Source organism: Haemaphysalis longicornis, unplaced genomic scaffold, assembly GCF_048455015.1.
Source record: "Haemaphysalis longicornis isolate Haplotype H1 unplaced genomic scaffold, Haemaphysalis longicornis Haplotype H1 scaffold_9, whole genome shotgun sequence".
Classification (NCBI taxonomy): domain Eukaryota; kingdom Metazoa; phylum Arthropoda; class Arachnida; order Ixodida; family Ixodidae; genus Haemaphysalis; species Haemaphysalis longicornis.
Genome location: NW_027526460.1, coordinates 43,448,925 through 43,463,847, shown reverse-complemented (window position 1 = coordinate 43,463,847; position 14,923 = coordinate 43,448,925). Strand labels below are relative to the sequence as shown.

General features: G+C 44.6%; 1 protein-coding gene across 2 annotated transcripts in view; it reads left to right on the top strand.

The window, feature by feature from the left end:
* The window catches only part of LOC144152820 (sodium- and chloride-dependent GABA transporter 1-like), a 53,236-nt gene extending 39,445 nt beyond the window's left edge, over nucleotides 1-13,791 (top strand). For both annotated transcript variants that reach the window (XM_077684296.1, XM_077684295.1), the window contains exons 3-15: nucleotides 279-462; nucleotides 1,139-1,270; nucleotides 1,759-1,975; nucleotides 2,523-2,655; nucleotides 4,076-4,210; nucleotides 4,371-4,474; nucleotides 7,835-7,959; nucleotides 8,834-8,946; nucleotides 10,103-10,231; nucleotides 10,682-10,784; nucleotides 10,903-11,003; nucleotides 12,131-12,301; nucleotides 13,411-13,791. In XM_077684296.1, the coding sequence (XP_077540422.1) occupies nucleotides 279-462; nucleotides 1,139-1,270; nucleotides 1,759-1,975; nucleotides 2,523-2,655; nucleotides 4,076-4,210; nucleotides 4,371-4,474; nucleotides 7,835-7,959; nucleotides 8,834-8,946; nucleotides 10,103-10,231; nucleotides 10,682-10,784; nucleotides 10,903-11,003; nucleotides 12,131-12,301; nucleotides 13,411-13,503 (1,740 nt within the window). In that variant the 3' untranslated portion in view covers nucleotides 13,504-13,791. The remainder of the gene's footprint in view (nucleotides 1-278; nucleotides 463-1,138; nucleotides 1,271-1,758; nucleotides 1,976-2,522; nucleotides 2,656-4,075; nucleotides 4,211-4,370; nucleotides 4,475-7,834; nucleotides 7,960-8,833; nucleotides 8,947-10,102; nucleotides 10,232-10,681; nucleotides 10,785-10,902; nucleotides 11,004-12,130; nucleotides 12,302-13,410) is intronic.
* The last annotated feature ends 1,132 nt before the right edge of the window (nucleotides 13,792-14,923 follow it).

The window sequence follows — 14,923 nt, the reverse complement described above, 5'->3', positions numbered from 1 at the left end:
CTATAGGCAGGTGGTGGACGAAGGGGAGGAGAGCAGCATCACACAGGCCGAGCAGGAGGACATTCTGAACGGGCTTATTGATTCGAGAGTTTGAAGGGTGGTCAGGATTGATGCAGGGAGGTGACGTTTGAGCCCTATTCCAAGGTGGAAATAAGGACGAAACTCCTCATTTACTAGAAGCAGGGCAGCAGCTTGATGGACAACGCATACGAGGCTGCAGCCAGAGCCCCACACGGTGCCGGGGATGGCATTCTCTAAAAGAAATGGTGACCACGCAGGCAGAGGACAACGAGGAGTCTTCGTGTGCCACCAGCGGACTGGGCAGTCAGCAGGACCTTGCGGGTGCACCCGCCCGGGGCAAGTGGTCCGGCAAGGCGGACTTCGTCTTCGGCTGCATCAGCTACGCGGTGGGCCTGGGCAACGTCTGGCGGTTCCCCTACCTCTGCTACGAGAATGGGGGCGGTGAGTGGGGCATTCACTGCTGCAATTTTTTTTCGCTACTACAGTAAAAGCTCGTTAATTCGAACTCAAAGGGGACCATAAAACTGTTTGAATTAAGCGGAGTTCGAATTAGTGGGAGGACACTAGAATTAATGGACATCACGCCACACTGCATGTCCGGGGGGAATCGAACCCGGTACATTAGTGAAATTATCCTAGGCACAACCTCTACACCAAATCTGAAGACTGAGCATAGCGTCTAATCAGCTGATTTTGCTTTCATCTGGATGGAACTGTACAAATCTCATGGCGGCTCTGTCTGGACAGAACGTAAGCTCTCAGTTGTATTCCGTCTGGAGTCTGGACGGAAAGATAACCCGCAGCGCTAGTTCCGTCTGGACGGAACTCAAGCATTTGTATATCGTTCCGTCTGGACGGAACGCTATATAGCTACAGCGTATAAAAATACCTAATTGCCTCGGGTGAATGTGTTCTTATCGAACAAGACATCTCATCATTCAGGGTATTTTGTAGTTTTTTTCTACAAACTATGGTTGCTCCACTTTTTCACCAAGAGCATGACAGTACAACCTTGAGAATAAGCCAAAGTGACCACCTGGATGCACGGCTGATAGTGCTCCATACTAATAGCAGTTTTGTCAGGGCGCCCATCTTGACTGCTTGTGTACTTGTGCAGGTGCATTCCTCATTCCCTACTTCATCTGCCTCATCACAACTGCAATACCCATGTTCTACCTGGAAGTTGCCATGGGACAGTACCTGAGTCGCGGCGGCATTGGCACCTGGGGCATAGTGCCCATGTTCAAAGGTACGCACTTCTTCCATGCATTCGCTCCGGGGCCATGTTCCGAAGTCTGCTGCCATTTCAAAACATTTGGCGTGTACAAGCGTGGGTAGCGCAATATGGGGTGCCGTTAGTAATACAAAACTGTTCTTGTGACTCAAATTGAATTTTTTTGTGACTTTAGTTGAGCTTGTGTGGTGCATGGTGGCCATAGTGTATTTTATTGTGGCCATACTAACACAGAATGCTAAGAAGAAGAAAGAAAAACACTGTGCATGCCAAGTACAAACACTGAAAGTAAACACAAAATCAAAGCACCACACTTTGATGCACAATATGTTGGCAGGTTGGGAGTCACACACAAAAAAAAAAAACTGCATTTCACATTGGAACAGAAATGCTCCAAACATTTGTTAGAGTCACTAGAGTGTCATGTTTGCTTCAGTAGCATCATGTGTTTTTGTTTAACAAGAATAGCCAGCTCACGCGCGGTGCCCTTTTGCAACTTGCAGGCATTGGGATTGCGTCTCTAACGATTGTGACGCTGTCCAACATCTACTACATGGTGATCGTGGCCTGGATTCTTTTTTACCTGATCTCCTCGTTCACGGAGGTGCTACCGTGGAAACACTGCGGCAACCACTGGAACACTGACAACTGCTGGGAGTACAACGACACGCATCCCATGCCCCACAACGGCTCTGTCACACCCATCGTGGAGTTCTGGGAGTGAGTGCAACCCTGCCATTGCAATCCTCATCACAAACGTAAACAATGCCTAGCTAGTTTGTGGGTTCCTTCTCAATCATAAGCAATGATTGGGAAGGAGCCCAATCTTTCCAATCTCAAGCACCAGGTGGTCCGGATGCCTTCAGTCATGGCTTTGCATCTTGAGTGTTGGGACCATTCCAATGGAGCCGCTTTTTTCCAGTCAAAATTAAAATGTCAGAACCATACAGCAGAACAAGTGCACATGTAGCGTCCATATCTTCTTGCATCCACCAAAATTTCTGTAGAGTAATGCTGCTGAGCAAACTGTCTCATGCCAGCATTCAAAAAGAAGAATCAATCATAACTTGGAAGTGCCAGATGTATTGATTGCTCATTTGTGCACATCTCCCCTGAGAACTGCCACGTAAGTTGGTGTTAGCAAAGACGAAATTTAGAAGAAGATGGGCCTTGCAGTGTATACTACGATTATCAATTATAATGTGCCCGTCCTAATTCTCTCTTTCTCCTCCTTGTTTCCCCCCAACCCTCGACTTGCCCTCGACAGGAGGCATGTGCTTGGCATCTCGTCGGGTCTCCACGAAATTGGAAACATGCGCCTCGAACTGGCCCTGTACCTCTTCCTGTCGTGGTTCATTGTGTACATTGTCATCTGGAGGGGCCTTCATCAAAGCGGCAAGGTAAGGCACAGTCCAGCCTGTGTCCCATCACCATGTTCAATTTTGCCTCAACTGCAGTGACAGGCAGGCACTAAAGGAAATGAGAGAATCGCTGAGGTCGCAGAGACAAAATATGCCGTGTGACATAGGCAACTCTACAGCGAACGCTTCCTTTCGCAAGCTTTGCTTGACACGCTCCTGTGAGGGTGTCTGGAACCAACATGCCTCAGTCTGTGCTATTGGAACTAATGTTCCTGGTAGAACCTATGTGTTCTTTTGGAGGCGAAGCCCCTTAGGGGCTGGGGTCGTTGGCGTTGCCTGTTGTCGTCGTCGTCGTAATCTCCGTCGTTATTAATCATCGTCGTCATAATCGTCATCTCATGTAGCCACAGTACTAAAACACCGGAAAACTCGTTTACGCCTCGCACTAGAATGTAACGCGTACTAAAAAAACACACCGGGACACTCGTTTACGCCTTGCGCTGGAGCGCGTCGTAATGCGTACTAAAAAAACATCGGGACACTCGTTTATGCTTCGGGCTAGAAAGCATCGTGCTTCAAATACAAGAGACTTTTACAGCAAAGCTGTGCACCTCTACCCCCCAGCGGTTTCATTTCTGTTGGCAAAAACACCAAGGCACCAAGAATACACTTATGCACTGCATGCTTCGCCACTCACCAGGTTTCGCGTTAGTGGAGTTGGCCTGGGATTTTTTAAATTACCGTCTGCGACTGCCATAGTGTGAAGGATAGAGCTTCTCAACATTACCTAGAGTGGTAACTCTCGCTGCAATCGCACCGATTCGCATGCCGCCATGGGAACTGTGGGTACCCGGATAGCCGGATTGGCAGCGAGTGGCTAGTGCAAAGGGCTACGGATTGTCGGCTCTAAAGTGTTTGTTTTAGTTCTGTTTTCGACATGCTTTTTTCATGTGCCTGCAGCCGAAATGTCTTTTTATAGGCCTTGGTGATGCAAAAGTGTCAGTAAATTGACTGTCGATACTATCGCTAGTTTTACAATAGCTGTTGATAGAATTATAGGTCATTCTGCAAAAGCTAACTGCAGTGTGTGGTTGCTGTACTGGTGATAATAAGCTGCAGTTTCCGTGCTCTACGCACAGTTGCGAGTTGACTGCCGGTAGGATTGAAAGTACTGCAGATAATTTGTCATCACTACTGTGCCTTCATGACTATCATGGCCTTGTCTGTGTGTATGCCCTGGCTTTCACTGTCATTAAATTTATGTGGCAGCACCTTGTAATGTTCTAGTCAACATGCCATAGTCCCATCTCCCACCTCTTCACCTGAACACTCCTTACTTACGGAATCTTACTTTGGACAATTGTCAATACGTCATATTGTTTCCTGTAACATTTAATTTTCAGTGGATGGCAGAATGTTGTTTTGTTTAATGTTCACTATGTTTTTGGTTCTTTTCTAGATTGTCTGGGTGACAGCAATCTTTCCCTACGTTTGCCTCTTCATTCTCCTCGTGAGAGGTGTCACACTAAGCGGATCGATTGACGGCCTTCTGTTTTATGTCACTCCAGACTGGAGTCAGCTGCTAAAGCCAAAGGCAAGCACTCTTTCTTATGATGTCATGTAAATTGTCTTTGCAACCCCCGCCTGAGTGAAGGTATGGGAAGCATCTCGTGAATTTGATGTGGTTAATGTTCTCTTGCGGCTGACGCCAACTACATTTGTCTTTTTTTTTTTTCGCCGCGCTCCCCGTTCAGGTATGGATTGCTGCAGGCACTCAGGTGTTCTATACTTTTGGAATTGGCGTTGGCTCTGTGGTGACTCTAGGTAGCTACAACAAGTTTCACCAGAATTTCTTCAGGTTAGAAACCACACCCATTTTCTCTTCTTTGGGGCACTCGCCGCTCAAATGAGCGAAAATTGTTCACCCCTTCTCCCCTGTCTTTTTCTCACGACAGCCATCGCTGTTCCAAGTCTTTGCCCATTGTGTGTTGTTTTCCCATGTGAATTGCAGTGAATGTGAACCCTTGCTGTTGATTGGCCATTACTTTCTGCCTACGCCAATGTGCCTGCTGTTTTTATTGTGCGTGTATTTGGACAGTATACTTAAGTTGTGATGGGCTTCTTTGTTTTATTGTTTTTTTATACATCTAGCAAACCGCAATATAAAGTCATGCACGTCTGAATTGTCAGTCAATTTGATAGGTGCAATAGAGCATGACTTAGTGGTAAAAATAGTAATGATAAGAAGAACTGCTTGTTCAATATTGGTTTGATGTTTTTGGGTGAAAACAATCTTCAGATTCCTTGAATAGATGTTTTATATGTAATGAACTAATACAGATTAGGCATATTATTTTTTTCATTTTGGTTAGTGATATTTTTCCCATGTAGGGTATCTGTGCATTGTATATCTTTTAATTTGAAATGGATTAATGAAGAAGCTACACCGGTCAGTTCACCACTGCAGATCAGTGGGTTTTTGCTGTCCACTGTGAAATCTCATTGATACTCTAGTGATATTCACAAAAATGCATTTCAGTCTAAATAATTTGTGATATTACCAGGCTAACCAAATGGAGCGATTTTGGTGAGCAATGCGAAAAGCGTAACTGGACAGCTTAGCGTGAGCTAGTAATGCAGGCAACAGTGACGAGCGGTCACTGACCCTACAGCAGTGCTTGCTTGCCATTAGCTGGAAGTGAGCGACTCTGCAAGTGACAGCTAGACGGTGGGTGGGGACCAGTGGCAGTGTACTTTTGTAGGGTGGACGACTGCCTGATGTTGTCACCCGCACTACTAGCTCACTGTAAGCTATTGAGTTACGCTTGTCGCGTCGCTTGCCAAAATCGCGACATGCGCGATATGCCTTGTACCTTTTAAAAGTATCAATTTTTTTGTTTGAAAATTGTAATAAAGGTATAAAAGTTGAGTTTGCTGCAAGACACTCCTTTTTTTTGCGCTCAGTTTTTCGTGACATGCGTTTTTTTCTGGGGGGGGGGGGGGGGAACAAGGATGTCGGTGCATTTTGTGCTAGAGAATAGTTACGAGAAGTACCACATGGTGTTTGTGAGTCACTTCAACTATAGAGGAGCACTGGCGGTCTATCACTGTACTGACACATTTCACTTAAAGGGGCCCTGCAGCCCTTACCATCGACTACTTGGAATGTATTTTGGGGTAAAGTCTATTGTTCTAGCAATCTCCTCCCGCAAGAATTATGAAAATCCGTTCACTATCACCGAAGCTACGCGCGATGAGAAATCGCGCATAATCCTTCCCTCTCAACTCTACTGCAGACAACGCGACAAAAGCTGCGCGCTCTCTCCCGAAGAGGGGGGCGGCTCACAGCATTCGCTTTCGCGGCCTTTTCTTCGCAACGTGGAGGGGTCTCTTTCCGGTCTGGTGCCACAAAAAAGCAGGCATGGGTGCCTGCTCGCAAGCGCGCACTCGGGCTGGCAGGGCGTTTTTGAAGCAATAAACGTTTGTTGACGAGTGGTCTGGTTGAAAGGGAAGTATTGAGCTCATCACTCAAACTCCGCACACACTCAAAACACAAAAGAAATGGCAAAACTGTGCCTACTAGTGCAGGCATTGAAGAGGTTCGCACACAGCGCTGGCGACGGCGGATCGTCACAGGAAATGTGAGAAATTAGCCGTGAAGTTGACCAGTGACAGCCGGTCGGACAGCCATAATGAGGAGAACTGAAGAGAGCGCGATTGGTTTTTCCGCTTCTTTCACAGCGATTTACGCGCTCACCGCTTGACGTACGCATGTAATATTTGGCTCAGGTATTTCTGGAAATGTAAGCTAAGCGTCGTGCAGGTTTACTTGCACTTCTCAAAGAGTGTTGCAGGGTCCCATTAAGGGATTATTTGAGGCCCTGTGCACTTGTCTTATTTGCACATTTCTGCTTCATTAACAGTCACCCTGAAACAAATGCACATCAGTTTGATTCTTTAATAAAGCAATGCAACGTGTATTTATGCAGGTAGTGTTGCTTAAAAGTAAGTGGTAGGTAGTTTGAAGTCTCATTAGTATACCAACTACAACTTCTAGTGCAAGGAAACATGAAGCATTGCCGCTAACAACATACGAATGTGCTGAAATCGGCTCTAGACATCAATCAACTGCGGGCAAGTGACGACGCTGGATCTTGCTTGGACTAAAATAAATAAAAAAAATGCCATGTTTGGTTATTTAATTCTGTCCATGGGCGGCTTGGTTGATGTCCAGCCTTAAGTCGTATTAATATTTTAGTGGTTACTTTTGGTAACATCAATTATCAAGCCCAGTTTTGTTCCTTAACAACAAGAATTGTTTTCTGCTGTAGCATTCATGGTCAGACAGCTTTGTGTTTTACACTGACTGCTTATTGATGGTATTATGTCAAAGCATGTTCCAAAATCATTAAAACGTTTCCATTTCTTCAGTGCTAAAGTAAACTCAAGTACGGTAGACTCATCATAATTCAAACTCTAGTCATTTAAACTTTCGGTTAATAGAAACAAATTTCAAAATTTTGGGTGGCCCAGTATGTTTTCAATATATTTTAAAGCCACTTAGTTCAAACTGCTTCAGTGCGTAAATTTGGTTAGTTCGTACTTTTTGGTTATCCTTGATGGAAAATATCTGCCGTGTTTATCACCTCTAGCTGCACATTTGCAGCCGCATGTCATGAACAGTCACAAATAAAGCCAGTCACCTGCATGCACATTTAAAAGTGAAACCGCGCTCGTCAGCAACCACGTGTCAATTGAGGCATAGAGAAAAAAAAGAAAAAAAAAACCAAGATGGCAGGCGGGGCAGACGCGTAATCAATTTGTGGATTTTTTTTTTTAATTGTGAATAGCACTTCAGTATTGTGTGTGAATGTTGTATGATTAAATACATGTGAATGTTTCATTGAAACACATTTGTATGTTGCCCCGAGTCATATTTGTCAGAACTTCTGATAATTCAAACTTCTGATTATTCAAACAAAATCCTGGGGTTTGATTTATGGCAAGTCTACTGTATCTGTTGGCTTTATTGCCAGTTTTGTGCATCGTCATGCAAAAAAACCTCCATTCAGAGGACTAAGAAGTGGAAAAAGTGCAAATTAAAACGGCTTCTTGTATCAACATGGTCAAAACAGTGCTCTGCAGTTTTGTAGGCTGTAATTAGACCTTGCTTGAAAATTTTTCCCGCTTTTTTCCCCCCCCCCATTGTTGTTTGCAGAGACTCGGCGATAGTTTGCTCCATCAACCCTTTGACAAGCCTCCTGGCAGGAACAGTGATATTCTCCGTGCTTGGTCACATGGCGTACATAGCTGAAAAGTCCGTAGGGGACGTCGTGAAATCAGGTAGGCGACTCCTATGCCAATCTCCAATGCTAATTTCACAAATTGTTGAACATAATTGTACCTACTGTCGGCATTATTACCATGAGTCAAAACCAATGTACATATAAATTCCTGTCAGATTTTGCCAGTCTGATCGATTTGCATTTGATAGACCTAGTTTTGTAATGTGGTACACGTCAGAATGGAACAGCGTAAAAATGTAGCTTGTATTCTCTGCCCCTTTTTTAACAGCGGAGCTGTTGTAGCTGACTGTAAAACACATTAAAAATAACAAGGAAAGGCGGAGTGCTCGTGAGCACAAGCCTCGCAGTGACCGTCCCTGGCATGTACAGTGGCATTAACAAAAAAAAGAAAGAAAGAAAGAAAGGAACTGGCAAAGACCCCAAGGAGCGCCTCGCGTTGCCTAGCAATCAACACCACAGCTGGCGTAACACCTGCTCCACGAAACCGCGACGCGACTCCAGGAGCGCTGCGCATGCGTTGTGCACATATGCGCCGCCACTGCACCCCAGCTGTCGTCAAGCGCTAACGCGCATGTAATACTTGGCATGAGGAACACGACGATATCGATGCAGGTGACAATGACTACTACTAGCACAGTGCGAAACAGTAATGAATGAAATACGTAAATAAACAATTTCAGACTTGTACAAAGGCGTGGTGATGCGTCTTTCAGTGCTCATGTAGGAAGAAATCCTGCAGTTTTGCTATGGTTCAAGCCTTGCACAACTTAGTGCAAGTTTCGCCAGTTTTCTTTACGCTGTTGTATTCTGATTTTAAAGATAGATTGCAGCTTCAAGTTGTGCTTTAGGGCGTAACTATCTTTTAATCGCCATTTTCCCCCTGTCCTCCCCCTCTGTTTTGTCCCCTGTAGGGCCGGGCCTGGCATTTCTCGTGTACCCCGAGGTCGTCACCAGGATGCCGGCTTCAACAGTCTGGTCGATACTCTTCTTTGTCATGCTCCTCTGTCTGGGAATCAACAGCCAGGTATGCACACGTCCACCAGAACAGTGCATTCCCTTGGCTGGTTAGACGTGTATGCGTCCGCTGCTCCTGAGACAGTAAATGTTTAGTCTCTGAAGGAAAGCTTGTAACGTTCTGTCTAGTGAAAGCCAATAGCTGGTGAGCGTGCAGTTGGCGATCCACTTGCCAAAAGCTGTGGTAGTTGTTCAAAGTATATATTCACGAAATTGAGCCACTCGACCATCAATGAAACGTCTGCGGTGTGGTAGCAAACAATGCTCTTGCATGCACCAAGGTGGGATGTTGGTAACATCACACTGAGTTGATCATGCTCACAAAGTTAATACTGAACAGGGTGACAAAATATTTTTCTGAGTTGTTCATCCTCTGAACATACAAAAACTGGGACTGCCTTCTTGCAGATGTGGTGGTCACCCATGATACTCATTCGTTTCACAATGCACTAGCCAACATTGTGTGACCAGGGGCCGAATCTTCTAAAAAATGGGCGTCGTTTTGAAGCGACACGGTGTGGGGTGGGGTGTCGCTTTGAGGGGCGGGAAAAGGTTAAAAATCCCAGGGAGGAGCAGTGCAACAAGGGTGAAAAGCGACAAGCAAAACAAGCAGTGCATGTCGCTTTGTGCCTTTGTTATTTTCAGCCTTTTCCCACTCCTCGAAGCGACGCCCCAGCCCAAGAATACATGCATTTGCATGCCCACGCTGTGTCACTTCAAAATGACACCAGTTTTTTAGAAGATTCATCTCCAGGACAACGTTCTTTATGCTTGTTTACAACACTCACTGTATTCCATTGTTCTTTTGCTCTGTTTGTACAAACAAGGCATGAGAAAGTTTTGATGATTTCTTGCCCCTGAAGTCCTACTGACCTTGAGGGTATGACAAATAAATTAAATAATTAAACATTTCATGATTTATGCTTAAACCACAGTCTGGGGATGGCTTTTTATTTATGTGTTGAGGTAAGCTAAAATACTTGTTCTTTCTTTATGTGTTGAGGTTTTGTGCTGAAATGCTTGTTTGTGCTTAGTGATAGCCATAACTTTTGCTCCATGGTTAAGTATGAAAATTACGTGGCATTTTTTCTTTCACAAGAGTCAGAAATTAAATTTTGTGCCCGTAAGTTTTTAATGTAACCAAGTTATTCTCGTTTCTTTTGCAGTTTTGTCCTTCGGAAGCTATAGTTGCTGGCATTATTGACCAATGGCCGCAGCTCATCACCCGGCGGAAGCTCATAACTTTTTTCATGGTCGTGGTCCAATTCCTTCTGGGGCTTCCCATGGTTACTCAGGTGGGCTGCTTTTTTTGCATACGCAGTGATATTGCACGCTCAGAGAGAGAGAGAGAGAGAGAGAGAGAGAGAGAGAGAGAGAGAGAGAGAGAGATTCAACAAGGGATTCATCTTTGTCAGAGCAATAGCAGTCATCCTTGACATGCCTTATATGAATGGATAAGTGACCTGAGAGAGAGGTGGGCATTGATAGTGAGCCTTTAGTATCAAACGTCAGAATTAGTTCACCCAAAGTTAGGGGTCTTCGATGCTCTGATAGTGCAAGCATCTCTCATGATCGAGCTGATATTTAGCGGGAATATGGGATGAGGCTATGTGCCGCTCTTGAATGGAGTTTGTTACGAAGGTTCACTTCTGGGCCTTATGTGTACCGCCCTTGTACTTAACATAGTCACGTGTTTTGAAATTCCAGTACTGACATTTTCCTTCTTTTTCCCACTATGATTGCAGGGTGGCATGTACCTCCTCCAATTAATGGACAACTATGCTGTCACAGGGATCACATTACTATTTATAGTGTTCTTCCAGGCCGTTGCACTCTCGTGGATATACGGTGAGCATGCCTTCACAGCTTGTTTCATCGTTGTGTTCGTATTTACAGCTGTGTATTTCCACACCATATCAGACGCTTGCATTAAGTATACATTGACGGTAACTGTTCATGTTCCCAGGGACGAGCAACATCTCTGACAACATCAAAGAAATGCTCGGTCGTCGCCCAAGCATCCTGTTCCGGCTAAGCTGGTCTGTCTTCGTGCCAGTCATGTGCGTGGTACGTACACACAGGTTCATTTCCATTGTCCCTGCCACCAGCATTTGCTGTCATAAAGAACATGTCAAGATCATAGAATAAAATACTCTCTAATACCTTGTAATATGTTTAGAGTTCAAGTTGAGTTGTGCAAATATAGAATTGTTACTTCAAATCAAATATGAAAAATAAAAATGTGCAGCAAATCAAATCCAGTATTTCTGAATACAAATACAGTAGCTTTAATGTGTATGGAGCGTCTAAACATATACGGCCCTGGAAACAATGTATATTGCTGGGGTTCAGTGATGCTGAATAAAAGAATGATCCGAAATGGTATACCATAAACATATTAAGACAAGATGGTAAGGCAGTGGAACAAAGCCTTGGTGGAAGTAGTCTAGAAGAAATGCAAGCTTCCTAATGCGATTTGAATGCGGAGAAGCTCTTTGAGCAGTTGCAAACAGTTCAGGCTATGTCAAGTGCTGCCTGCATGGAAAACTAGTGCCTGGCATGACCTACTTTGGCTGGCAAGTACAGGCACTCAAATGCGCACATGAGCGTTACCACATGATGGTTTTGTAGAAGGTTTAATAAGAATTTCAGGTCTTTCTTGCACACCTACTGTGTCATGCAAACCAAAGTGCGAGTTGCCATGCAGTGAAGCTAAAAAAATGCATTTTTGGTGCAGCTGAGCCAGCTTTTATGTACTTGCTTTTTTGAAACTTCAAATGTGCAAAAAAACTGACCTTAAAACACTAGAAGTGTGGTGTGAATCGAACTGAACAAGAGGCACTACTTGTCCATGAATTATTTGGAGTTTTGAATATGTAATCCCCTCTAATTTTAGGTTTGTCACCTGCAACCTTTATTGGAATGGCGATATGCATGATGGGGCCAAATGCAGAATTTGTTCTTGTGAACGTAACGTAAACAACACATTTTCCTTTGGTAATTTGATAGTTTTTTTTTGGCTTGTGGAAGAAATGAAAATGACACATCACTGCCCTCAAGGAAGCACCAGTTCTTATCGCTATGTTTCCCCTTTTCATTAGCCATTTGTAACTATTCATGCACTATGCACACAGTAGCATAGTTTACGCCGTACACAGATGGCAGTGTGTAAGTGGCTCCCCCTTCCTCTGCAGGCCATCTTCCTGTTCTCTGTGATCAAGTACCAGCCGATTGTGTACGCCAAGACGTACACATACCCCTGGTGGGGTGAGATGCTCGGCTGGTTCATGGCGCTCGCTTCCATGGTCATGATCCCCGGCTACATGATCTACTTTCTGCTCACCACGCCTGGCTCGCTACGGCAGGTGAGTCACCAAAGCGGCACCATTGTTGTTGGTAACCGTAGATAGTTAGTAGTCGGCTGCTCATTTCCTGCTACCCATCCTCGTATGCTTGGCAACTCGTTTTATAAGCTTGATTTTATGAATGGAATCACTGCTAAGGATTCGATCTTTCAAGTGTTCCATATTTCAGAGTTGTTCACACTTATTTACTTCTTAAATGAGATGCTAACAACGTTCTGCTTCAGCCATTCAATGGGTATTCGGTTCATCTTTCGAAAGAAAGAAGTTTTGTTCGAATTTGGCCACCAGCAAGTTTTATTCGAACTGGCACTCTTTCTTTCCACCAAATATTATTCGATCACAAATGAGCTGCAGTTTCTTTTCAATTGTTTGGATTTCACTTACCGTATTTGCACGATTGTAACCCGCACCCCGATTGTAACGCGCAGGTAAGTTTACTCATGAAAATCTGGAGATTTATTCTAAAAAATAACTTACAAATAAATATTTGTGACAGCTTGATGCCCAACGGAAGATACGTACACCAAAATGTACTCGCGTGTCATTGACGGATTGTCTTGGATTGGATTGAGTTGGATTTTGGGAGGAGTTTGTGTCCATGGCGATGCCGCTGGACGCTTTGAAGCCGATTTCAGGTTTGCGCCCGATTGTAACACGCACACAAATTTGAAGGCTACCTTTTGCGAAAAAGCGTGCACGTTAGAATCGTGCAAATACCCGCCGCGGTGGCTCAGTGGCTAAGGCGTTGCGCTGCTGAGCACGAGGTCGCGGGTTCGATTCCCGGCCGCGGCGGCCGCTTTTCTGATGGAGGCGAAAAGCAAAAACGCCCGTGTGTACGAGATTTCGGCGCACGTTAAAGATCCCCAGGTGGTCAAAATTAATCCGGAGCCCTCCACTACGGCGCGCCTCATCGCCTGCGTTGCGTCGGCGCGTTAAACCCCACAATCAACCATCATCAATCAGAATCGTGCAAATACGGTAGTACCTGATACTAGTACATGAATAGAGTGTTCTTTACATAGCACAAAAGAAGGCACACACACACAGAAATGAAGAAAAAAAGAGGACATTGCTGAACCCCTTGGTTTCACTTTTTTTCTTCTTTGCAGAGGATTTTAGCGGGTGTGTCTCCGCAGTTGACGGCGCACGGCGAGAAGGAGGAGAAGGAGTACACCTTCAGCAATACTGCCCTGCAGGCGTAGGGGCACAGCTGAGACCAAGGTCATCCTCATCACCCACATCGTCGCCCACACCTCACCATCCACAGCACCAATGCATTGTATCTATGCATCAGCGCCGTACGCGATATCACCTATTTTTGTGGATCAAGCGTGTGAACTCACGCACTGCCTGTTATATACATCACTAGTAAATTATGATGCAATGTGAGCGTTCGCATGCAAGGGAACATGTTTCCATAAAAGCGTTCGAAAACTCGTTTTTCTTGTTGGTGACATTTTTTTTTTGTAATAAAACTCGGTGAAAATTTGTTTGCCTGGTGCGTCAACACTGGAAGCTCCTGCGGGAAAAGAAGGTTGAGGCACTGAGACACCAAGTTGCTGAAGTCAACCTGCCAAATGCAATACAGTTGAACCCCGTTATAACGAACACTGATATAGCGAATTACCGGCTATAGCGAACTAAATACGAACTTTCGTTAGTTACACTTTATTTCAATGACACTTATTCTTTTATAACGATAGTGAAGCTGTCAGTGCCGCGTGCACTATCGGATCTAACGAAGAAATATTTGACCAGCAGGCCGAGAAGCTACTTGGAGAAACTTCCAGTGTCCGAAACTGCAGGAGTAGACAAGGCCCCTTTGTTCGTGGACACTGTGAAAAACTTCATCCTTCTCAGTGCTGTGAATAGCCACCAGACAAAGATCATATTCTTCCTCAAAAAAATAGGAACACCGGCCTGTTTTGTAAAATGAACTTTGTTCTGTTGTAATTTCCCGTTTTATGTTCTGGTTCATTGAGCTTGTGCCACAAGGAGAAAGATAAGGGTTACCTTGTTTAAAGTATAGTTCGAATATTAAGGTAATGCGTTTTTGAATCAAGGCTTTTTGCAGGATCCAAATTACCGATTGGTTCGAGCCGATTTGTAGCTCAACTGTTACAGAGAATATCGGATATAACGAACTAAATTACTGTCCCGATACTACGTACTTCGTTATAACGAGGTTCGACTGTGTATGTTTTCTATGCATCTGCATCTGGCAACACATCTTAGTATTAACACAATAGATAAAAATTAATTAATCACATTTCATTTACGAGGCAAGTGGCAGAGTGGTCAGGCTACACTGGCACGTTGTGTACGGCCATGACATACGTGGTGTTGTAACGTGGCCGCCGGTATCAGTAGGAGAAGCTGCACTTTCAAATGACCACTGTAAGGTAAGTAGTGTCGCATAAGCTGCTACCCTCGCTTCAACTTGTTAGGCACACCCCCCATTGCCACAATTGTGTCTGAAATAAGAAACAGCCTGACAAGTCAAAGCCTTTTTACAGGCGGGAGGTAGAAGTTGTCTTCGCAGGCAGTAGTAGTGATGGATCTGCACAAGAAAAAGTTATTGGTTGGGGGCATGTCAACAACAATGTCTGATCATGAATCTAA